Source organism: Ranitomeya imitator, chromosome 1 (assembly GCF_032444005.1).
Source record: "Ranitomeya imitator isolate aRanImi1 chromosome 1, aRanImi1.pri, whole genome shotgun sequence".
Taxonomy (NCBI): Eukaryota; Metazoa; Chordata; class Amphibia; order Anura; family Dendrobatidae; genus Ranitomeya; species Ranitomeya imitator.
This window is the reverse complement of record NC_091282.1, coordinates 796,392,918-796,413,975: the sequence shown is the minus strand read 5'-3', so window position 1 is coordinate 796,413,975 and position 21,058 is coordinate 796,392,918. Positions and strand designations below refer to the sequence as shown.

The following is a 21,058-nucleotide window of genomic DNA, read 5'->3' as shown; positions in this document are numbered from 1 at the left end:
TAACACCATACAAGTGCACGCAAGGGCACATATATACAACATCCCCGACACACAGTTCACATGGAATACATATGCCACCCAATAACAGTATATATACAATATTCAGTGAGTCCTTATATATCATGTAGAATCACTGTTACAATTGAGAATTTTTCTTCTTCAGTAAATATTCTTCCATGGCACTGTCAGGGGTGTAATTGAGTCAACATGATGACAAACCGGGCAACCGAGACCGCAATAGATTGTAATTCTAAAAGATGAAAAATACTGTCAGTACACAAACAAAATAAAGGAACCCCCCATAAAAAACTTCATATATACAAAGGAGACAAATGTCAGTTTTTTTATAAGCATGCCCCAAATCCAAAGCTTTCGTTTAGATCCTGCGGCGCAATCATGCCCAACCGGTAAATCCACCGACTCTCTATTTGTGCAAGCAGTTTACCCATATTGCCCCCTCTAATTCCCAATGATACCAAATCTATACCCTTCACCCTCAGGCCATGCGGATTGCACTGATGGTATTGTCTAAAGTGCCTCGGTATAGTTTTTAGGGTTGATTCTTCCTGAGCTGTTTTTGCACTCATTATATCCCTACAATGTTCACGCGTCCGAATTTTCAATTCGCATGTGGTCAACCCTATGTACACCTTATTACAAGGGCAAGTGACGTGGTAAACCACGCCACGAGAGGCGGACGTAATTCGTTTCCCGATGGTGAATGTTCTGGTACCATTAAAATTAGAGAAGGTCTTGGCTTTAGTGTGATTACCACAAGCCTTGCACAAACCACAAGGATAGAAACCCGGGTCAGTGGAACTAGTAGGAATCACACCTCTCCCCGGATTATATAGACTGTGCACCAAGATGTCACGTAGGTTTTTTGTTCTTTTAGCCACTACCATGGGTCTCTCAGGTAAATGCTTTAGCATTAATGACCAACAGGAATGACCTTCTGTATAAACAAAGTAAACCCGAACAGACTGAAAAGTCGAGTGGGGTACATTTTGTCACCACATACCATAACAAATGGCATCAATTTAAGGGAATCCTTTATAAACATTGGAAAGTATTGCAGACAGACCCTGTATTGAAGAGAATTTTACCTGAGAGACCCATGGTAGTGGCTAAAAGAACAAAAAACCTACGTGACATCTTGGTGCACAGTCTATATAATCCGGGGAGAGGTGTGATTCCTACTAGTTCCACTGACCCAGGTTTCTATCCTTGTGGTTTGTGCAAGGCTTGTGGTAATCACACTAAAGCCAAGACCTTCTCTAATTTTAATGGTACCAGAACATTCACCATCGGGAAACGAATTACGTCCGCCTCTCGTGGCGTGGTTTACCACGCCACTTGCCCTTGTAATAAGGTGTACATAGGGTTGACCACACGCGAATTGAAAATTCGGACGCGTGAACATTGTAGGGATATAATGAGTCCAAAAACAGGTCAGGATTTATCAACACTAAAAACTATACCGAGGCACTTTAGACAATACCATCAGTGCAATCCGCATGGCCTGAGGGTGAAGGGTATAGATTTGGTATCATTGGGAATTAGAGGGGGCAATATGGGTAAACTGCTTGCACAAATAGAGAGTCGGTGGATTTACCGGTTGGGCATGATTGCGCCGCAGGATCTTAACGAAAGCTTTGGATTTGGGGCATTCTTATAAAAAACTGACATTTGTCTCCTTTGTATATATGAAGTTTTTTATGGGGGGTTCCTTTATTTTGTTTGTGTACTGACAGTATTTTTCATCTTTTAGAATTACAATCTATTGCGGTCTCGGTTGCCCGGTTTGTCCTCATGTTGACTCAATTACACCCCTGACAGTGCCATGGAAGAATATTTCCTGAAGAAGAAAAATTCTCAATTATAACAGTGATTCTACATGATATATAAGGACTCACTGAATATTGTATATATACTGTTATTGGGTGGCATATGTATTCCATGTGAACTGTGTGTCGGGGATGTTGTATATATGTGCCCTTGCGTGCACTTGTATGGTGTTACACATTTAATATGTATTAATGTGTATGTATGTTTTTAGACCAAATTGTTGGATTTGTGTATGTGTACATTGTCTTGTATATTTTGTTTGTCATCATTGTTGCACTTAGGTTTATACCTTTCTCATTTTTCTGTGTACCCCTAGTAGAAATAATGTAATATGGGGTTGATCACTGTCCCGATATTCGGGGGTTAATGTTTACGGTCTTGTTACCTTAGGTTCCATGTGGCCGGATATTGCAGTTTTGTTAACCGCTACATTTATATGCACGTTCGCACCTTACTCCATTGTAAATCATGTCCAGCACATTCGCACTTTAACTTTGTCTACCTTACGCACATGGTTCACTTGGTGGTATTATACCACAACAGGGTGGTGCGCATGTGCTGCTCGGATCGCTCCAGAGCTCCCTGCTCTGGTCTTTCATGATGATGTCTGACTTCCGCCCAGCGCGCGGCTGGGCGGAACGCTGACGTCTCATTGACCGGAGTTTGGGTGGTCCTGATTGGAGACAGACCAAGCACCGGATGCGCCGTCATACCCTGGTTACATGCTCTACGCTATGGGTGCTTAGTTACCGTCGTCAACCACGCTGATCATTGATTGGCTCTCGGGCATTTAAATAGACCGCCTACCTCCCTAGCTAAACACGCCCCTGGAAGAAGAACAGGCGAAACGCGTGTCGGGGTGGGATGTTCATCCAGGCTGGGCACGCCACTGGTAATATATTTATACTTGTTTATGCACTTTGATCTCCGCTCCTATATGGCTCTGGTTATATCCACAGTTTACAAGAGTGTCCCTTCAGCTTGCTTCCCACTTAGGTTTCTCAATACCAGTGGTTGCATGTGATACTGCATTTAAGGTTCACTGTGATTGTGTATCATTAATGTCTAATATTTGGGTCAATATGAGTGCGGTGCAACATTGATCATTTATGATGCCCCAGCCTTGGTGATTCTTAGTTGTGTTGTGAGGTATTCAGGTGTCATCATTTTAATGTTTATTTTTGTGAATAAAATTGGTATACTTTTGCATTCCTTGAGCCATAGTCATTTTTTCGTGTGGCTTTTGTGTTTTATATAGTTCCATGGAATGAGACCAAGCTTATATTCACTATAGGTCAATTGCATTAATATGTATGCATATGCACATACCCGCCTACCAGACCCCACCTCTGGTTCCCTGTCTTCCTCTCCTAGCGAAGGAGGTGTTAGATGACCGCTGCAGCCAATCAACAGTGACTTCTTGAGTACAGCAGTCAAATGCCTATTAATGGGATATTTCCCATTAATATATTTCCCGACCAACAGGACCCCCAATAATCCTGAGATTGTGGCTCTGTAGCATGGAATGAAGTGGCGATGCTTCTCTCATTGTCTGTGGGACCGGCAGAGAAACCTGAGCACAGTGCTACATCCACGGACCTTGTATGTTGGTAGCTGGAGACAAAAGAAACCAAATTCACAATAGCCGAGGTCTAATAATCAAAGGAAAAAAACAAAAAACTAACGCAAGACCTAAAACAATACATTTTAATGTAATAATTAAAAAACCAAAAAGCAAAATATCATAAAGACCAGTAGGAGGGATCCTACAGGAAAACAGGGTCTCTGGTATGCAGGAAAATGCCAGAAAAAATGTATAGCAATACAAATATACAGGAAAGGGCTAGGGAAGATAGACGTGCCTATCCCTACTGGATTCCTTTCCTGACAGCGGAGGTTGGCACCCTGGGATACGATATGGCGCCCCTGCTCAACGTGGACTGTCCCTAAAGTCCCTAAAAAGGAGTCCCTCAAAAAAAGCCACCACCAACAATAACATCAAAAAAAAAGGAAAAAGAAAAAAACAAGTGAAAATAAAATATCAATGCTGCTCGATGCTGGCTTAAGATGCAATGATAACTAAATTCAGCTAATATTTATAAACTCTGGCATATAGTGTGAGCTATAGAGTGTACGAACAATACTATAGCAGGTATAATGATACGTAGTTAGAAATGTTGGACACCACTAAACCTCTTATAGTCTGTGATAGTGGTGCTGCAAAAATGAAAAAAACGGTAAAAAAAACGAAAAATGAAAAAAGCACCACTATCACAGACTATAAGAGGTTTAGTGGTGTCCAACATTTCTAACTACGTATCATTATACCTGCTATAGTATTGTTCGTACACTCTATAGCTCACACTATATGCCAGAGTTTATAAATATTAGCTGAATTTAGTTATCATTGCATCTTAAGCCAGCATCTAGCAGCATTGATATTTTATTTTCACTTGTTTTTTTCTTTTTCCTTTTTTTTGTGGTGTTATTGTTGGTGGTGGCTTTTTTTGAGGGACTCCTTTTTAGGGACATTAGGGACAGTCCACGTTGAGCGGGGGCGCCATATCGTATCCCAGGGTGCCAACCTCCGCTGTCAGGAAGGGAATCCAGTAGGGATAGGCACGTCTATCTTCCCTAGCCCTTTCCTGTATATTTGTATTGTTATACATTTTTTCTGGCATTTTCCTGCATACCAGAGACCCTGTTTTCCCGTAGGATCCCTCCTACTGGTCTTTATGATATTTTTCCTTTTTGGTTTTTTAATTATTACATTAAAATTTATTGTTTTAGGTCTTGTGGTAGCTGGAGACCCCACTTATGTCTGTAGGAAAATACAATCTGAGTTTAGCAGAATTTTTCTTGTTCTGCTTGAATGAAAGCAAAAAAAATCCCCAGTACGGAAAATCAAATGACACCGAGAATCTGATACTCCTGACACCCAGCAAATGGAAATGTGCAGGGACGAAAATATAATTAAAAAAAGGAAATGAAAGCGCAAAATAACCCCACCTCCCCCTGTCTACAAGTAACAGAGGTGTGGTGTGTGAGGGCTTGTCCCATCGCTCGTACCTCTATGCGTCCTACTGCTGCGATTAACAGCTCTGACTTTTATCTTTCTTCTTATTTCCAGGTCCCTCCTGATGATGATGGATTGAGCCACCTGCACCTTTCCAGAGACAGAACACCATGGCCACTCTTCCGGGAACTGTCACGTTTAAGGAGTTCTGCCCCTTGTACTCAATTCTCAATGCCATCCCTACTAAAATCCAGAAGGGTTTTCGATCCCTCATCGTCTATCTCACGGCTATCGATGTCAACGGCGACTACATTGCCATCGGCAGTAGCATTGGGATGTTATATCTGCACTGCAGGCATACCAATCAGATGAAGAAGTATAACTTAGAAGTAAGTCGTGTGTGGCTTAACCACCTAACTATGACAGCGAACGGAATTAGCTCAGATTACTGCTGTGTAACTACTGAAATGCTTCTGACGGCGGCATTTTTGCGGCACGATTCCAGTTGGACATCGAGTCAGTCGCCCATGGCCCCAGGCACCTTGAATGGGTTTCCCCGGCATCTGGGGGTTCTGATGAAAGTTCGTCCCTTTTTGCCATCCTTTTATTTTTCTCCTGTGAAGTCAACCTACAGGCTAGGCTCCATATTAGATAACAATTTTTACCAAATACTACATTACTGGGTCAAAATATTAAAGTAAAAATGGGGCTTTAGAAGATATAAAAGGTTGAGTAATCCCTATTTAAAAGCCAACAGATATGCTTACTTTTATTTTTTATTGTTGCTTCCATTAGTCATATCTATGAAAATATAAAATTATTTAAACCATACATTAAAGCGAAAAATTACCATGCATCAAAATTGCCCTTATCCACCCCTCAAAAAAAAAAAAATTTAAATGAAAACATCTTTGTACCCGAAAATAGTACTAATTATAATGACAAATTGGCAGACACAAAAACCAAGCCTCGATTGATATCATATATACTTGAGTATAAGCCGAGGCACCTAATTTTACTACAAAAAACTGGGAAAATTTATTGACTCGAGTATAAGCCTTGGGTGGGAAATGCAGCAGCTACTGGTAAATGCTTCATAAAGTTCATGATGGCCCCATAAGATGCTCCATACAAAATACGCCCCATATAATGCTCCATAAAGTTAATGATGGGCCCCATAAGATGCCCCATATAATGCTCCATAAAGTTAATGATGGGCCCCATAAGATGCCCATATAATGCTAAATACAGTTTATCCTGATCCCCATATACCGTATATTGCTGCAAAAAAAAAAATGAAATACCTGTCGTCACTGACAGCTGCTTCTCAGCGTCGCCGTCTCTCAGGCAGAGCTCGCACACTAATCACATCACCGCACCCTCTGACCTGAATGTCACAGTCAGAGGACGTGGAAGACATTGCAGCGATGGAACGGGGATAGGTGAATATCGCAAGTACTGGGGGCCTGAGCAAGCGGCGGCACATGCATCTGGCCCCCATTGCGCTCCGGTATCCTCGCCTGCTCGGGACCCCGGCACTGGCCCCGGTGCCAACGTCGGCCCTATTAGCAGTCACCGGAACACTCACAGAGGCTGCAAGTGCACGCAGATGAGCGGGAGAGACCGTGGAACACCCGAACTGCAGCGGCGAACAAGTTAAGTGGAACCGTGACTCGTGTATAAGCCGAGGGGGGGGGGGGGGGGGGGGTGTTCTTTTTCAGCAAAACTTGGCCTGTACATGAGTATATACAGTAGATAAAGAAAAAAGTTAGGGTGGTTTCACACTTGCGTTTTTGTCTGCAGCGTTTTTTGCACAAAAAAAGCATGCGTTTTTTTCCCTATATTTAACATTGAAAACGCATGCGTTTTTTGTGTACGCGTTTGGTCGCGTTTTCAATCGCATGCGTTTTTTTACTGCATGCGTTCATTTTCAAAAATGCAACTTGTAGTATTTTTGAGAGGTGTTTTTTGGACACAAAAAAACGCATGCGTTTTCATGCATTTTTTTGGGTCAAAAAACACATTGGAGTCAATGGGAACGCATGCGTTTTTTTGTGCATACATTTGCATGCGTTAAAAACGCATGCATTTTTAAAAAAACAAACATAAAAACACACTGATAAACCACCCCACACCATAAAATTGATAAAGGGATCCTACCCCTAACCCTACCCCTAACCCTAATCCCTTTAAGGGTAGGGTTAGGGTTAGGATCCCGTTAGGGTTAAGGTACCGTCACACTTAGCGACGCTGCAGCGATACCGACAACGATCCGGATCGCTGCAGCGTCGCTGTTTGGTCGCTGGAGAGCTGTCACACAGACAGCTCTCCAGCGACCAACGATGCCGGTAACCAGGGTAAACATCGGGTAACTAAGCGCAGGGCCGCGCTTAGTAACCCGATGTTTACCCTGGTTACCATCCTAAAAGTAAAAAAAAACAAACACTACATACTTACCTACAGCCGTCTGTCCTCCAGCGCTGTGCTCTGCACTCCTCCTGTACTGGCTGTGAGCACAGCGGCCGGAAAGCAGAGCGGTCACCGCTCTGCTTTCCGGCTGACCGACGCTCACAGCCAGTACAGGAGGAGTGCAGAGCACAGCGCCGGGGACAGACAGCGGTAGGTAAGTATCTAGTGTTTGTTTGTTTTTTACTTTTAGGATGGTAACCAGGGTAAACATCGGGTTACTAAGCGCAGCCCTGCGCTTAGTAACCCGATGTTTACCCTGGTTACCAGCGAAGACATCGCTGAATCGGTGTCACACACCCCGATTCAGCGATGTCTGCGGGGAGTCCAGCGACGAAATAAAGTTCTGGACTTTCTTCCCCGACCAGCGACAGCACAGCAGGGGCCTGATCGCTGCTGCCTGTCACACTGGACGATATCGCTAGCGAGGACGCTGCAACGTCACAGATCGCTAGCGATATCGTCTAGTGTGACGGTACCTTTAGGATCCCTAACCCTAGCTCTTTCTGTTTATAGTGGGTCTTTTACTTTATTTTGATGATTGGCAGCTGTCACAAATTTATCTGCATGCGTTTAAAAAACGCAAACGCATGAAAAAACGCATGTAAACGCGTCAAAACGCCGCGTTTTTTTCACCACATGCAAAAACGCATGCGTCAAAATAACGCAGCATTTGCACGCGTTTACATACGTTTTTTCACCATTCGTTTTTTTTTAAAACGCATGCGTTTTGAAACGCAAGTGTGAAACCAGCCTTAGGCTATATTCACACTTAGTTTTTACCGCGGAACCGCCGCGATTTTGATGCTGCGGGTCCGCAGCAGTTTCCATAGCGTTTACAGTAACATGTAAACCCTATGGAAACCGCAAACCGCTGTGCACATGCTGCGGGAAAAACCGCGCGGGAACGCAGCGGTTTACAACCCGCAGCATGTCACTTCTTTGTGCAGAATCGCTGCGATTCTGCACCCATAGGAATACATTGAACCGCTTACTTCCCGCATGGGGCTGTGCCCACGTTGCGGGAAGTAAGCGGATAATGTGCGGGTGGTACCCGGGGTGGAGGAGAGGAGACTCTCCTCCAGGCCCTGGGAACCATATTTGGGGTTAAAAAATAAAAAATCTGGTTATACTCACCCTCTGATGTCCGGAGCTCCTGGGCGCTGCACGCGGCTGTCCGGTCAGAGTTGCTGTGCGCCCAGGACCTGCGGTGACGTCGCGGTCACATGACCGTGACGTCATGAAGGGTCCTTCTCGCACATCATCTCTGGAACCGGACCGCCGGGTGCAGCGCCGAGGGATCGGGACGTCAGAGGGTGAGTATAACCAATTTTTATTATTTTTAACATTACTATTGATGCTGCATATTGCTGCATATGCAGCATCAATAGTATAGGCGGAAACCCGCAGCGGAAACCGCGGAACAAACCGCGATAAATCTGCAGGGAGAACCGCAGTTGTTTTGCCCTGCAGATTTATCAAATCCGCTGCGGGAGAACCCGCAGGGACCCGACGCAAGGTGTGAACATAGCCTTAGATATCAGGAAATTTCCTGCAAAAACTTTCTCAACATTTTTTAATCCATTATAACGATAAAACAAAACATTAACTTTCGAGTAGTCGTATTGCCCGAGACAATCGTGATGGAAGATCATTTTTACCACACGGTGAATTCTGTGAAAATGAAGCCCATAAAACAGTGGTGGAATTGCTTTTGTTTGTTTAGTTTTTTCCAGGTTCAGTATAATATTTTATAATGAATGGTGTCATTCAAAACTACAAATGGTACTGCCAAAAAAACGAGCCCTCAAACTGCAGCATCAGCGGGAAAATAAAGTTCTCTGGCTCTTGGGAGTAGTGGAGATAAAAGCAAAAATTAGCTGCATCCTGAATGGGATAAATCCTCGGTTGTTGTGCTGCATTATTAAAACCAAGCACTTAGAGCTCAGCATTAGCTGTGATCATTACAGCTCTTATGAGTAGAACACCCAGTTAGTATTCACCACCAGAAACTGGACTTGATCCCAGAGAGCCTGCAATAGTCAGGCCTAAATTCCTTTTCCACCCAATAAAATGTCCATATCTTCTCGAATATGTTGGCTTTGTTTGTCTGCACAGCGGCCTCCAGCGATGACATTCATACTGTACATGGTGACAGGAAGCTGCAACTACCATCAGTCACTTTGGGGGTGATAGCGAGTGGTCACCTGGTCGCTGAGCAGGCAGTTTCCGTGCACATCTGATCACTGTGTTATACATGGGTGTCACTTTAATTTTGTGTCCAGGTTTCAGAATATCTTCAGAATATGGCTCCTTCTCCAGGGTTTTTCTTTTTCCATTCCAGGGGAAGACCGAATCTGTATCTGTGACAAAGCTTCTGAGCTGCTTTGATGACCTGGTTGCAGTGGGCACCGTTTCCGGTAGGGTGGCCATTTTCCAACTCGTGTCTCCTCTACCTGGACGAAACAAACAGGTCTGTATTTGCAGCCATAAGCAGTGCAGGTTATAATGATTAGATGCATCAGGTCTGTTGTCTGACTTACATAACAGCCTCCCCTATCAGATCACCATGATGAATACAACTGTAGCTTGTAAAGGAAGGGAACCTAAAACAATGCAAAACATTACTCAGAGTCTTTTAATATCCCTGTTCTTGCAGTTGCGGAGGTTTGATGTCCTCGGCAGTCACAAGAGTAGTATCACGGCCCTGGCCTGGAGCCCCAATGGGATGAAATTATTTTCTGGTGACGAGAGAGGAAAAATTATCCAGTCCAATTTGGATTTTGATAAGGTAACTCCGACCTCATGAGATGGATCGCCCACTCTCGCCCTTGCGTCGTTGCTTCAGCCGCTGACTCTTCCTCTTCGTTTAGGGTACATGTGACTCCTGCCTTATACTGGAGGAGTTGTCCTCTATAGTCCAGCTGGATTACAGCCACAAAGTTCTGCTCATATCGACCACTCAGAGATGTCTTCTCTTCTACACCGAAGAGAAATCCATCAAGCAAGTTGGAAATCAGCCGAGAAAATCGTAAGTCCTCTTTGCATTTACCCGTTCCTGCAGCCTGTTGAAAACATATGTCAAAGCTACTTGAGGCTTCTTATTCTCACTGTCCTTATGCCCACGTGATCACCAGAAATATGGATTCATTGCTTCATGAAGAGGGTTAAAGAGTTGTTGGACAATGCTTGTAAGGGTGGTTAAGACACTGAGCATGTGCAGTGCTTACAGGCTCCTTCTAATAGAGCTTGTAAGCACTGCACTATATGACTCCTCAGCGGAAGAGTGCGGGGGGGCACTGAAGCTTGCTGGGATCAGGAGCCAACAGCGCACTATGGTGATCTGGACAGTTTCACTACCCCCATGCGCCCCTCTGATACTGCAGAAGTGAAGCTCCCTCGTATAGCACTAGTCAGGACAGTGTTGGGACGATGCTGGTCCAAACTGTCAATCAAGCAGGAGCACACCGTCGATTGGCAAGCAGGGAACCTGTAACCTGTGGAGCGATGCACTCCTGAACTGCAACACTCCTAAAAAAAAAAAAAAAAAAGTTTTTTGCCAGTCCCTGCAGTTGTTGCTGTGTATTACAGGTACCCTGCCTGAAATGATCGAATAGGTGCAGTGGGGAGGAATTGTCAGTACTGGCATCTCTATAGGGTTAAAAAAGGACCCGGGGCTGTCTTTTTTTAATAGACTGTTAGGGTCAGAGCCATGGCATTCCTTGGCGGCTGCATGTGCATACTTCTGTGCTTCGGTACCACTGTATACTGGCAGACTTAGGGTATGTGCACACTTTTTGCTGCGGATCCGCAGCGGATTTGACGCTGCGGATCCGCAGCAGTTTTCCATGCGGTGTACAGTACAATGTTAACCTATGGAAAACAAAAACCGCAGTGCACATGCTGCGGAAAATTCCGCGCGGAAACGCTGCGGAAAAAAAGAAGTAGCATGTCACTTCTTTCTGCGGATTCCGCAGCGGTTTTCAACCTGCACCAATAGGAAAGTGCAGTTGAAAACCCGCAGAGGAATCCGCAGAAGAAACCGCGTGAAAATCCGCAGTGAAAACCGCAGTGGTTATGCACTGCGGATTTTCCAAATCCGCTGCGGAAAAATCCGCAGCAAAATCTGCAACGTGTGCACATACCCTTAATGTTAAACCTGTCAGCATGCAGCTAAACAGCCAAATCAGAAATGCTGCAAAATAAATAGATTTTTCTCTATCGCCTCTCATTGGGGGACACAGGAACCATGGGTGTATGCTGCTGCCACTAGGAGGCTGACACTATGGACAAAAAAAAGTTAGCTCCTCCTCTGCAGTGTACACCCCACCGACTGGCATTATGCCCTTCAGTTTAGCTTAGTGTCAGTAGGAGGTGGACACGGGTCTTTTCTTTCTCACTTCATTGGGGGACACAGGTAACCATGGGTGTATGCTGCTGCCACTAGGAGGCTGACACTATGGACAAAAAAAAGTTAGCTCCTCCTCTGCAGTGTACACCCCACCGACTGGCATTATGCCCTTCAGTTTAGCTTAGTGTCAGTAGGAGGTGGACACGGGTCTTTTCTTTCTCACTTCATTGGGGGACACAGGTAACCATGGGTGTATGCTGCTGTCACTAGGAGGCTGACACTATGCAAATAAAGAAGAAGCAACTCCTCCCCGGCAGTATACACCCTCCGACAGGCACCAGGCAACTCAGTTTTTGCTTAGTGTCTGTAGGAGGCGGACCTGGATCTAACACCAGATCCGCATTTCTTTTACAGGGATTGTTGTGTTTATTAATCATTTCCCCTTTGTTTTTTCAGATATTTTCTTCAGGGTAACAGGGTGCAGTTTTTTCTCACCCTGTTTTCCCCACTTTGAGCGACCGAGAGAGCAGTGTGGTATCACCCACATCGCACCCTCTCGGATCCGCTGGGCAGGACTTTGTCCCCTGTCATCCTTTCGGGTGTTCAGGGTGACCTTCTTCCTTGGTGGCTAGTCCTGCCCGTTACCCCTCCTCATCCCTCTCCTCGGAGTGGGCTGAGAGGAAGACGGCGGTCACTTCCAGTGACCCTCTCCCCCTGGTCAGGGGTCGACGCCGTCTTTTGCGCCGGAGTTCGTGGCGCGGGAAGGAGGACTTCTTCCAGGACCCTCCATTCTACAAGGGATCCTGATGTGTTCCTCAATCCCAGGTAGGGGATCTTCAAGCAACAGAACTCCCCCGAAGTCCTGCCCAGCGGATCCGAGAGGGTGCGATGTGGGTGATACCACACTGCTCTCTCGGCCTCTAATTTAGGCCCCGGCTTCTGCCCTGGCCTACTTCCGGTGCCGTGACTCCGCCCACTTCCATCTTTCATCGGTCGGTATTTTCTTCCGCCCGACAATCTCCCACAGCGCACTTTTTCTCCGCCCACCGGCACCATCTTGGGACTCCTGAACGCACAAGTCCTCTCAACTCTGTACCGCCGTTTGGCGCCACATCTCAGCGGTCACCATCTGGAAGGCGGTCATTCGGTTCCCACTTTCGGATTGCGGAAGGAGCTCATACCGTTTTCCTGCCTAAAAGACTACTTCTCAACAGAGGTCCATCCCGCAAGCCGGACAGCTTCCGCCACCTGTAATCTGTTTTCGTCTGCCGTGAGTAGCTCTGCACTGCAGACTGGCATCCCCCTCTGCCCCCCTGTCCCCTATCCCTCTGGCATTTTCTTCAGGGACCCTTCAAGATGTCTTTCTCTAAGGGAGGCCGCTCTTGTCCTCCTACTTCTTCTTCATGTGCCTTAGTCAAATGCTTTGCATGTTCGTCTTGTAACTGCAAACTTCCCTCAGGTCAGTCCTCTCCACTCTGTCAGGCCTGCAGCAACCCGATCGTGCCCACCACCCTGGATCCCCCGGCCACTCTGCTTGACAGTGATACCCCCACCCCAGGCTGGGCTTCCTCTCCGTCACAATCGGTAGCGGATCTAACTCGGGTGCCTCAAACTCTAGTGTCCGTGCTGGATCGATTACCCCTGCAGACCCCCGCAGTAGCCAGCTGGTCGCAGGAAGCTCCGTCCGAGCTCTCCATTATAAGCCGCAAAAGGTCCAGACAAGAACGCCGGTCTGAGTCCTCTTCTCGCTCCATCTCGCCACACTGTCCTCCTCTGCGGTCGACCTCCTCCCGGTCCTCCTCCCCTTAGTCAGGCGAGGCATTCTCTGATGAGCCCTCGGAGGATATTTCGGAGCTGGATTCTAACCAAATCGCTACCATGAGGGATATGGTTCAGAATCTCATCAGAGCGATAAATCAAACCTGTGGCATTAAGGATCCCTCTACGGAACCCACAGATCAGGCGGTTTCGTTTAGACGGGCTAAACCACCCTCCAAGTTTTTCGCTCCTCATTTTGAATTCAAGGAGATCATGAACAGAGAAAGAGAGAATCCGACCAGACGTTTTCAGAGGGGAAAGCGCCTTGGCGTTTTATATCCTTTTTCTCCAGAACTTACCACCAGTTGGACTGTTTCTCCTTCGGTGGATCCCCCAGTTTCCAGGCTGTCCACCAACACGGTACTTCCACTTTCCGGCGGAGCATCTCTGAAGGATTCTAACGAAGTCAGCCTTTGAAGCGGCTGCATCTACTCTATGTCCAGCTTTCACTTCCACTTGGGTTTCAAAATCCATATCCAAATGGGCCAAACAACTCCGTCGGGGCATCCTGGACGGGGCTCCACCTGGACAGCTGGCGTAGCTTGCCAACCAGATTTCTCACGCGGGTGAATACCTGGTCTCCGCCTCTCTGGATGCCACGTCTTGTGCGGCTCAGGCATCCAGCAATGCTGTTGCCATCCGCCAGACCATTTGGCTCAAGGCCTGGCAGGCGGACTTGTCTTCCAAGAAGTCCCTTACCAGCCTGCCTTTTCAAGTCTCACGTCTCTTTGGTTCTAAGCTGGACCAAATCATTAAGGACGCCACCGGGGGCACAAGTTCTCTTCTTCCCAAGGCTAAACCTCGCCGCCCTCCTCCTAGACGGCAATTTCGGTCCTTTTGGCCTTTTCGTCGCTTCGCGGCGTCAAACTCCTTTTCCCAGCAGCAGCAGAGGCCACAGGCATGTCAAGAGAAGAAGACGGTATTCTTTAGACCCACTCCTTCCTGGTGCCCTCGCTACTCAAAGGTAGATCCTCCAGGTCTAGGACTGGAAGATCCACCTCATCATGACTCACGGCAAAACCCCAGCCCACTTCCCAGGCTGGGCGGCCGTCTCCTCTTCAGGGACGTCTGGATCTCCTCAGTAGAGGACGCATGGGTCAGGGAAGTTGTATCCTCGGGATACAAAATAGAGTTCGTTTCACGACCCCGGGATCGTTTCTTCGAATCCCGACCTCCAAGAGACCCCGCCCTAGTTCCAGGTTTCTTCGCAGCCATCGCTTCTCTCCTCAAATCCGGGGTAATCGTTCCCGTCCCAGAAAAAGAACGGTTCACAGGGTTCTATTCGAACCTTTTTGACGTACCAAAAAAAGACGGCATGGCTCGTTCCATTCTGGATCTCAAATTGCTGAACAAGAGGGTTCGTCTCAGACACTTCAGGATGGAATCTCTTCGTTCAGTAATTGCTTCCATGGAGGCCCAGGAATTTCTCTGTTCCATAGATATTCAGGACGCCTACCTCCATGTCCCAATATTTCCGGGACATCACCGATTTCCTGCTCTTTGCGGTGCTCCAGGACCATTTTCAGTTTGTCGCCCTGCCGTTTGGTCTCGCAACCGCTCCCAGGTTCTTCACAAAGATCATGGCGGCACTGATAGCCATCTTGAGGGTCAGGAGACTGGTACTTTTTCCGTACCTCGACGACATCCTCTTCAAGGCACCTTCCTTTTCTCAGGCTCAGGAGAGCCTGTCCATCGTCCTCGACACTCTAGCCCGTTTCAGGTGGCTTGTCAGCAGGAAGAAATCCTGTCTTGTTCCAGCGCCTCGTCTTCCTGGGCATGCTCTTCGATACTCGTCAGACCAAAGTCTTCCTTCCCGAGGACAAGAGATCCATCCTTCGTTAGGACATTCGTTTACTCCAGGGTCCTCATTTTCCCTCCTTCCGATCGGGCCATGAAGGTTCTGGGGAAGATAGTAGCAACATTGGAAACGATTCCCTTCGCCCAATTTCACTCTCGACCTCTTCAACAGGCAATCCTGTCACAGTGGGACAGGTCTGTATTCTCCGTGAATCGTCAGATCCAACTCTCTCCCCGGGTCAAGCGGTCCCTCAACTGGTGGCTGACGTTACCTCTCATCTCTCAGGGCAGGTCCTTTCTTCCAGGTCACTGGCAGGTGGTGACGACGGATGCCAGCCTACTCAAATGGGGTGCGGTGTTTCGCCACCTGACTGTTCAGGGTCATTGGTCAGCGCAGGATTTTGCTCTGCCGATCAACGTTCTCGAGATTCGGGCCATCTTTCTCTCTCTTCGTCACTGGGAAAGGATTCTCAGGGGTCTACCTATCTGAATCCAGACACACAATGCCACGGCGGTGGCATATGTCAACCTTCAGGGGGGGACTTGGAGCGCCTTGGCCAAGGTATCCAATATCCTCCTCTGGGCAGAGACAACGGTCCCGGTGATATCCGCGGTGCATATCCCCGGCGTGGACCATTGGGCCGCCGACTTCCTCAGCCGCGAGGTTCTAGCGGCAGGGGAATGGTCCTTGCATCAGGAGGTCTTCCATCAGATTTGTCTTCCATGGGGGACTCCGGACGTGGACCTCACAGCGTCCCGAATGAACTGGAAGGTTCCTTGGTTCGTCTCCAGGTCTCGCGACCCTCTCGCAGTGGGCGTCGGCGCTCTGGCCATTCCTTGGTCGCAGTTCATGCTCCCCTATCTGTTCCCACCCCTTCCCTTGCTTCCCAAGCTGTTGAAAAAGATCAAGGCGGAAGGGGTGCCGGTCATTCTGATCGCCCCGGATTGACCCATGAGATCTTGGTTCGCGGAGATCGTCAATCTTCTCGCGGACGCCCCCTGGCGCCTTCCAGACACACCCGATTTGCTGTCTCAGGGTCCGATCTGCCACCTGAATTCTCGGATCGGGTGATTCACACTATTATCCAGGCTAGGAAGCCTTCGTCTTCCAACCACGTTTCACCTATGTCCTTTTCCCTGCCTTCCATTTTGGCTTTCCTTCAGGCGGGACTGGATTCGGGCCTTGCTCTTAGTTCCCTAAAGGGCCAGGTTTCTGCGCTCTCCATCCTTTTTCAGACGACTTTATCTTCTCGGCCACAGGTTAAGACCTTCCTTCAAGGAGTGACCCATGGTGTACCTCCGTACAGGGCCCCTATGGATTCATGGGATTTAAATCTGGTACTGGACGTTCTGAGGGTTTCTCCCTTTGAGCCTCTCAGGGAGGTTCCCCTGTCAGTTCTATTTTGAAAGGTGGCCTTTCTTGTGGCCATCACTTCTATCCGCCGCGTTTCCGAGTCGGCGGCCCTCTCTTGCCGACCTCCTTTCTTGGTCAACCACCAGGACAAGGTGGTCCTCAGGCCTCCGCCTTCCTTCCTTCCTAAGGTGGTTTCCACCTCAACGAGGACATCGTTCTACCTTCCTTTTGCCCAGCTCCGACTCCTCCTCTGGAGCGATCCTTGAACAAGCTGGACCTCGTCAGGGCAGTGAGGATCTACCTGGATAGAACGTCCGCTTTCCGGAAGACGGATTCTCTTTTTGTCATTCTTGATGGCACGCGCAGAGGCCTGCCAGCTTCCAAGGCGACTATTGCTCGCTGGATCAAACGGCAATTTTGGAGGCTTAGGCTACGTTCACATTAGCGTTGCGCCGCTGTTGCGTCGGCGACGCAGCGGCGACGCAGCGGCGACGCGCCCCTATGTTTAACATAGGGGACGCGTGCGTTTTTTGGGTGGCGTTTTTCGCCACGTGCGTCGTTTCCGACGCTAGCGTCGGACGCAAGAAAATGCAACAAGTTGCATTTTCTGTGCGTCCGATTTTTGTCAAAAACGACGCACGCGTCGCAAAACGCGCGCGTTTTTGCGCGCGTTTGCGCGCGTTTTAACATGCGTCGCGCGTTGCGTCGCCGACGCAGGGCGGCGCAACGCTAATGTGAACGTAGCCTTACCGAGTCAAGAACAGAGTTCCCTTTCCTGGGATAAAGACTCACTCTACCCGGGCAGTCGGCGCCTCCTGGGCGGTGCACCACAGGGCTTCCGCCCTACAGCTCTGCAAAGCGGCAACATAGTCTTCCATCCACACGTTCGCCAAATTTTACAAGGTCCATAACTACGCTTTGGCGGATGCCAGCCTAGGCAGAAGGATTTTGCAGGCGGCAGTGGCGAGTCCTCTGACCTGATGGAAGTCTGTTTTTCTCACCCCAGGGACTGCTTTTGGATGTCCCATGGTTCCTGGGCCCCCAATGAGATGTGATAGAGATAACAGGATTTTTGGTTGCTTACCGTAAAATCTGTTTCTTGGAGCCTCCATTGGGGGACACATCACCCTTCCATGTTATTCAGTTTCTGTTGTGCTATATTCTATGACTGTTCTCACATTTACAGTTCTTAAGTTTGTGGTTATGTTTCAACCTTTGTTGTTTTTCTCCTACTGCTTTCTCACTAACTGAAGTGCATAATGCCAGTGGGGTGTACACTGCAGAGGAGGAGCTAACTTTTTTTGTGCATAGTGTCAGCCTCCTAGTGGCAGCAGCATGCACCCATGGGTTCTGTGTCCCCCAATGGAGGCTCCGAGAAACAGATTTTACGGTAAGCAACCAAAAATCCTGTTTTACTATATTAGCGCATGGTGAATGGTGGCCAAACACAGTCTCGTCATCGAGATTCAACGATTTCCAGCCTCATCCCATCTCCGGTGACATTGTCTTGTTGTTTCAGCAATGGCAAATACGGAGCGTGCTTTATCCCTAGCCTCTGCAAGCAAAGTGACCTTACCTTGTTCGCATCCCGGCCTGGGCTGCGCCTCTGGAAGGCGGATGCCCATGGATCTGTTCAGTCAACCTTCATTTTGAAGGACGTGTTGTCTTCTGGACTGGAATCTTTCGATCTGTATCCTCGCATGGAAACAACGAACCAATCAAAATATGTGCTGTCTGAGAAACACCTGGGCCTGGTGACCTGTTTCCTACATGACGGATGGGTCCTGAGCTGGGACGAGTACAGCATCTATCTCATAGACACCATCAATCAGGTATGACTGCTACAGAACCTGAGGAAATACTGAGTGTGTGTTTCTGTTTTTTTTTTTCTTTTTTTTTTTTCCCCTTGCTTATTCCTGATAATCTAATAAGTTGTTTTTTTCCCCCCCAGGCTGTGATTGGAGGTCTTGAAAGTGCTGGGGATATTGTCTCCGTCTCCTGTATCAACAATGAAATATTTTTTCTTAAGGGTGACCGGGAAATTATCAGAATCTCGGACATGCCAGAAGGAGCTGTATCCGGTGAGGGCGGAATGTGCTCCTTGCATTATCAGCAGGGTTGTAAATAATGAAGTTGTACATTAGAATGTCACTGTTTTTAACCCCTTTCCGACATTTGCCGTAATAATACACACATGTCGGATTTTCCGTTTGCTGCAGGCTCCTGCGCTGAGCCGGCAACTTTCCAGGCACATGACATCTGATCTATACAGCTGACATGTGCCTGCAACAGCCGCAGGTGGAATTGCAATCCACCTGCAGCTGTTAACTAGCTAAATACCACTGTCATTCTCTTACAGCAGCATTTAACTCGCGCTTACAGGAAGCGTGTTACTGGGTCTGCCCATCGGTGACCCTGTGACATGATTATGGGTCACCGATGGGTCAGCATGACAACCAGAGGTCTGTAGCAGACTTCTGTGATTTTCATTGCTACGAGCATTTCTACTACACACAGGCGATCTGATCATCACCTGTGTGTAGCAGATGCGATCAAAGTACTGCAGATTCTAGTCTCCCACGGAGACTATTGAAGTATGCAAAAAGTAAAAAGAAAAAAGATACAAAAATTTCAAATCACCCCTTTTCGCCCCATTCAAAATATAAGAATAAAAAAAAGTGTACACATATTTGGTATCACCTCATTCAGAATCTCCGGCTCTATCAATATAAAAAAAAAAGAATTAACCTGATCGCTAAACAGCGTAACAAGAAAAAAATTAAAAGCTCCAGAATTGCAGGGTTTTTTTTGGTCGCTTCTACATTGCAATAAAATGCAATAACAGGCGATCAAAACATATCTGCACCAAAAAGTTATCAATAAAAATGTCAGCTCTGTGCACAAAAATAATGATCCCATGAAAGATGGAGATGCTACGGGTGTCGGAAAATGGCGCCATTTTTTTTTTTTAAACAAATTTTGGATTATTTTTTCAACACATAGATAAAAAAAGAACCTAGACATGTTTGGTGTGTATGAACTTATAATGACCTTAAGAATCATAATGGCAGGTCAATTTTAGCATTTAGTTAACATGGTAAAAAGCAAAACACTGGAATTGCGCTTTTTTTTGCAATTTCACGACACTGGGATTTTTTTTTCCCCGTTTTCCAGTACATGATATGTTAAAACGAATGGTGTAGCTCAAAAGTACAACTCATCCCACGAAAAAACAAGCCCTCACATGGCCATAGTGAAAAATTAAAAAAATGTTATGGCTCTGGGAAGAATTTGAGCAAAAAACGAAAACTGAAAATGGCCCTGGCGTTAAGGAGTTAAAGGGCTTGTTCACTACTGGAAATCACTTCTCTGCAATGCTAAAGTGTTGATAATAATAATAATAAATAGTGACTATATATATTCACCTCCCAGACATGTTAGCTGTGGACATTCCCTTTAATGCCTCCGATTACTGTCAGTGATTGGAGACATTAAAGAGTGTTCTGGTTCTCTTATATAGAAACATAATCCGTATAGTATAATCCAAATAGTTGCCCTGTGAATCCCCCCTACCTCTGTCCCAATGATTTCCACGGGGAACAGACATGGCAACTACTAACCAACATTCTGTAAAGACATTGGGACAAGACGAGAAGGTGTTAATAATAATTTCTTTTTTTTTTTTTTTTTCAGAATGCAATGTTCTCACTTTTCCTTCCCTTTGCGTCCGGCATCTAATTTTTTAGATTTCTTACTATATTTGTCTTTCTTTGTAACAGCCGTGCTCCATAGCCCTTTCCGGATGCCTGCAAAACACGCCTCACTGGAAAAGAAGCCACAAAACGGACTAGTATCCAATAGTAAAACAAGCCAGGACCCTCCTGTCCAGCCACTGAGAACGGAGCGGATCCAGCTGTGCCCCCTGGAGCTGGAGGAAGGGGATCAAGAAGAGGCGCTGGAGCCGAGAGTCCGAAGTAGCTCTCTCCCTGTGGAGTTTCCAGACCGGGGCCCCCGCTCTATCGACAGCGTGTATAGTCTGAACGATGCCAATCAGGACTCTTCTGACAGCGCTGTTCGGGAGCAGCGCTCCTCCTCACAGAGATTTAGCGTCATCAGCAATGAGGAATTTGAGCAGACACTAGAAGTGAAGCCTATAAGGGTGAAGAAAAAAAAAAAGAGGCGTCAAGGTAATTGCATGTTCGTGTATGGTATAAGCTGACCATCTGCATGCTCACATGTCAGTGCTGCTTTAATAACAGACCGGGATAAGGGTTAGTTGCCTCCACTTACCTTGCCTTTTTTTCTATTGCTTCTTGTAAATACAAGATCGGTTGTAGCTGTATGGAACGGGCCCAAGAGCTGAGCCTGCGCCATACATGACTGTTGCTTTTTAACCACTAATATGCCG

The 21,058-nt window shown here is 47.0% G+C and overlaps 1 protein-coding gene across 4 annotated transcripts in view; it reads left to right on the top strand.

Annotated features, from left to right (window-relative positions):
• Positions 1-21,058, top strand: part of TECPR2 (tectonin beta-propeller repeat containing 2) — a 62,010-nt gene that overhangs the window by 4,274 nt on the left and 36,678 nt on the right. For 3 of the 4 annotated variants that reach the window (XM_069737865.1, XM_069737855.1, XM_069737846.1), the window contains exons 2-8: positions 4,979-5,253; positions 9,675-9,803; positions 9,990-10,121; positions 10,204-10,361; positions 18,170-18,482; positions 18,602-18,731; positions 20,430-20,837. In XM_069737865.1, the coding sequence (XP_069593966.1) occupies positions 5,035-5,253; positions 9,675-9,803; positions 9,990-10,121; positions 10,204-10,361; positions 18,170-18,482; positions 18,602-18,731; positions 20,430-20,837 (1,489 nt within the window). In that variant the 5' untranslated portion in view covers positions 4,979-5,034. Of the gene's footprint in view, positions 1-4,978; positions 5,254-9,674; positions 9,804-9,989; positions 10,122-10,203; positions 10,362-17,930; positions 18,041-18,169; positions 18,483-18,601; positions 18,732-20,429; positions 20,838-21,058 lie in introns of those variants that run through there. The other variant, XM_069737875.1, reaches the window with a different exon arrangement.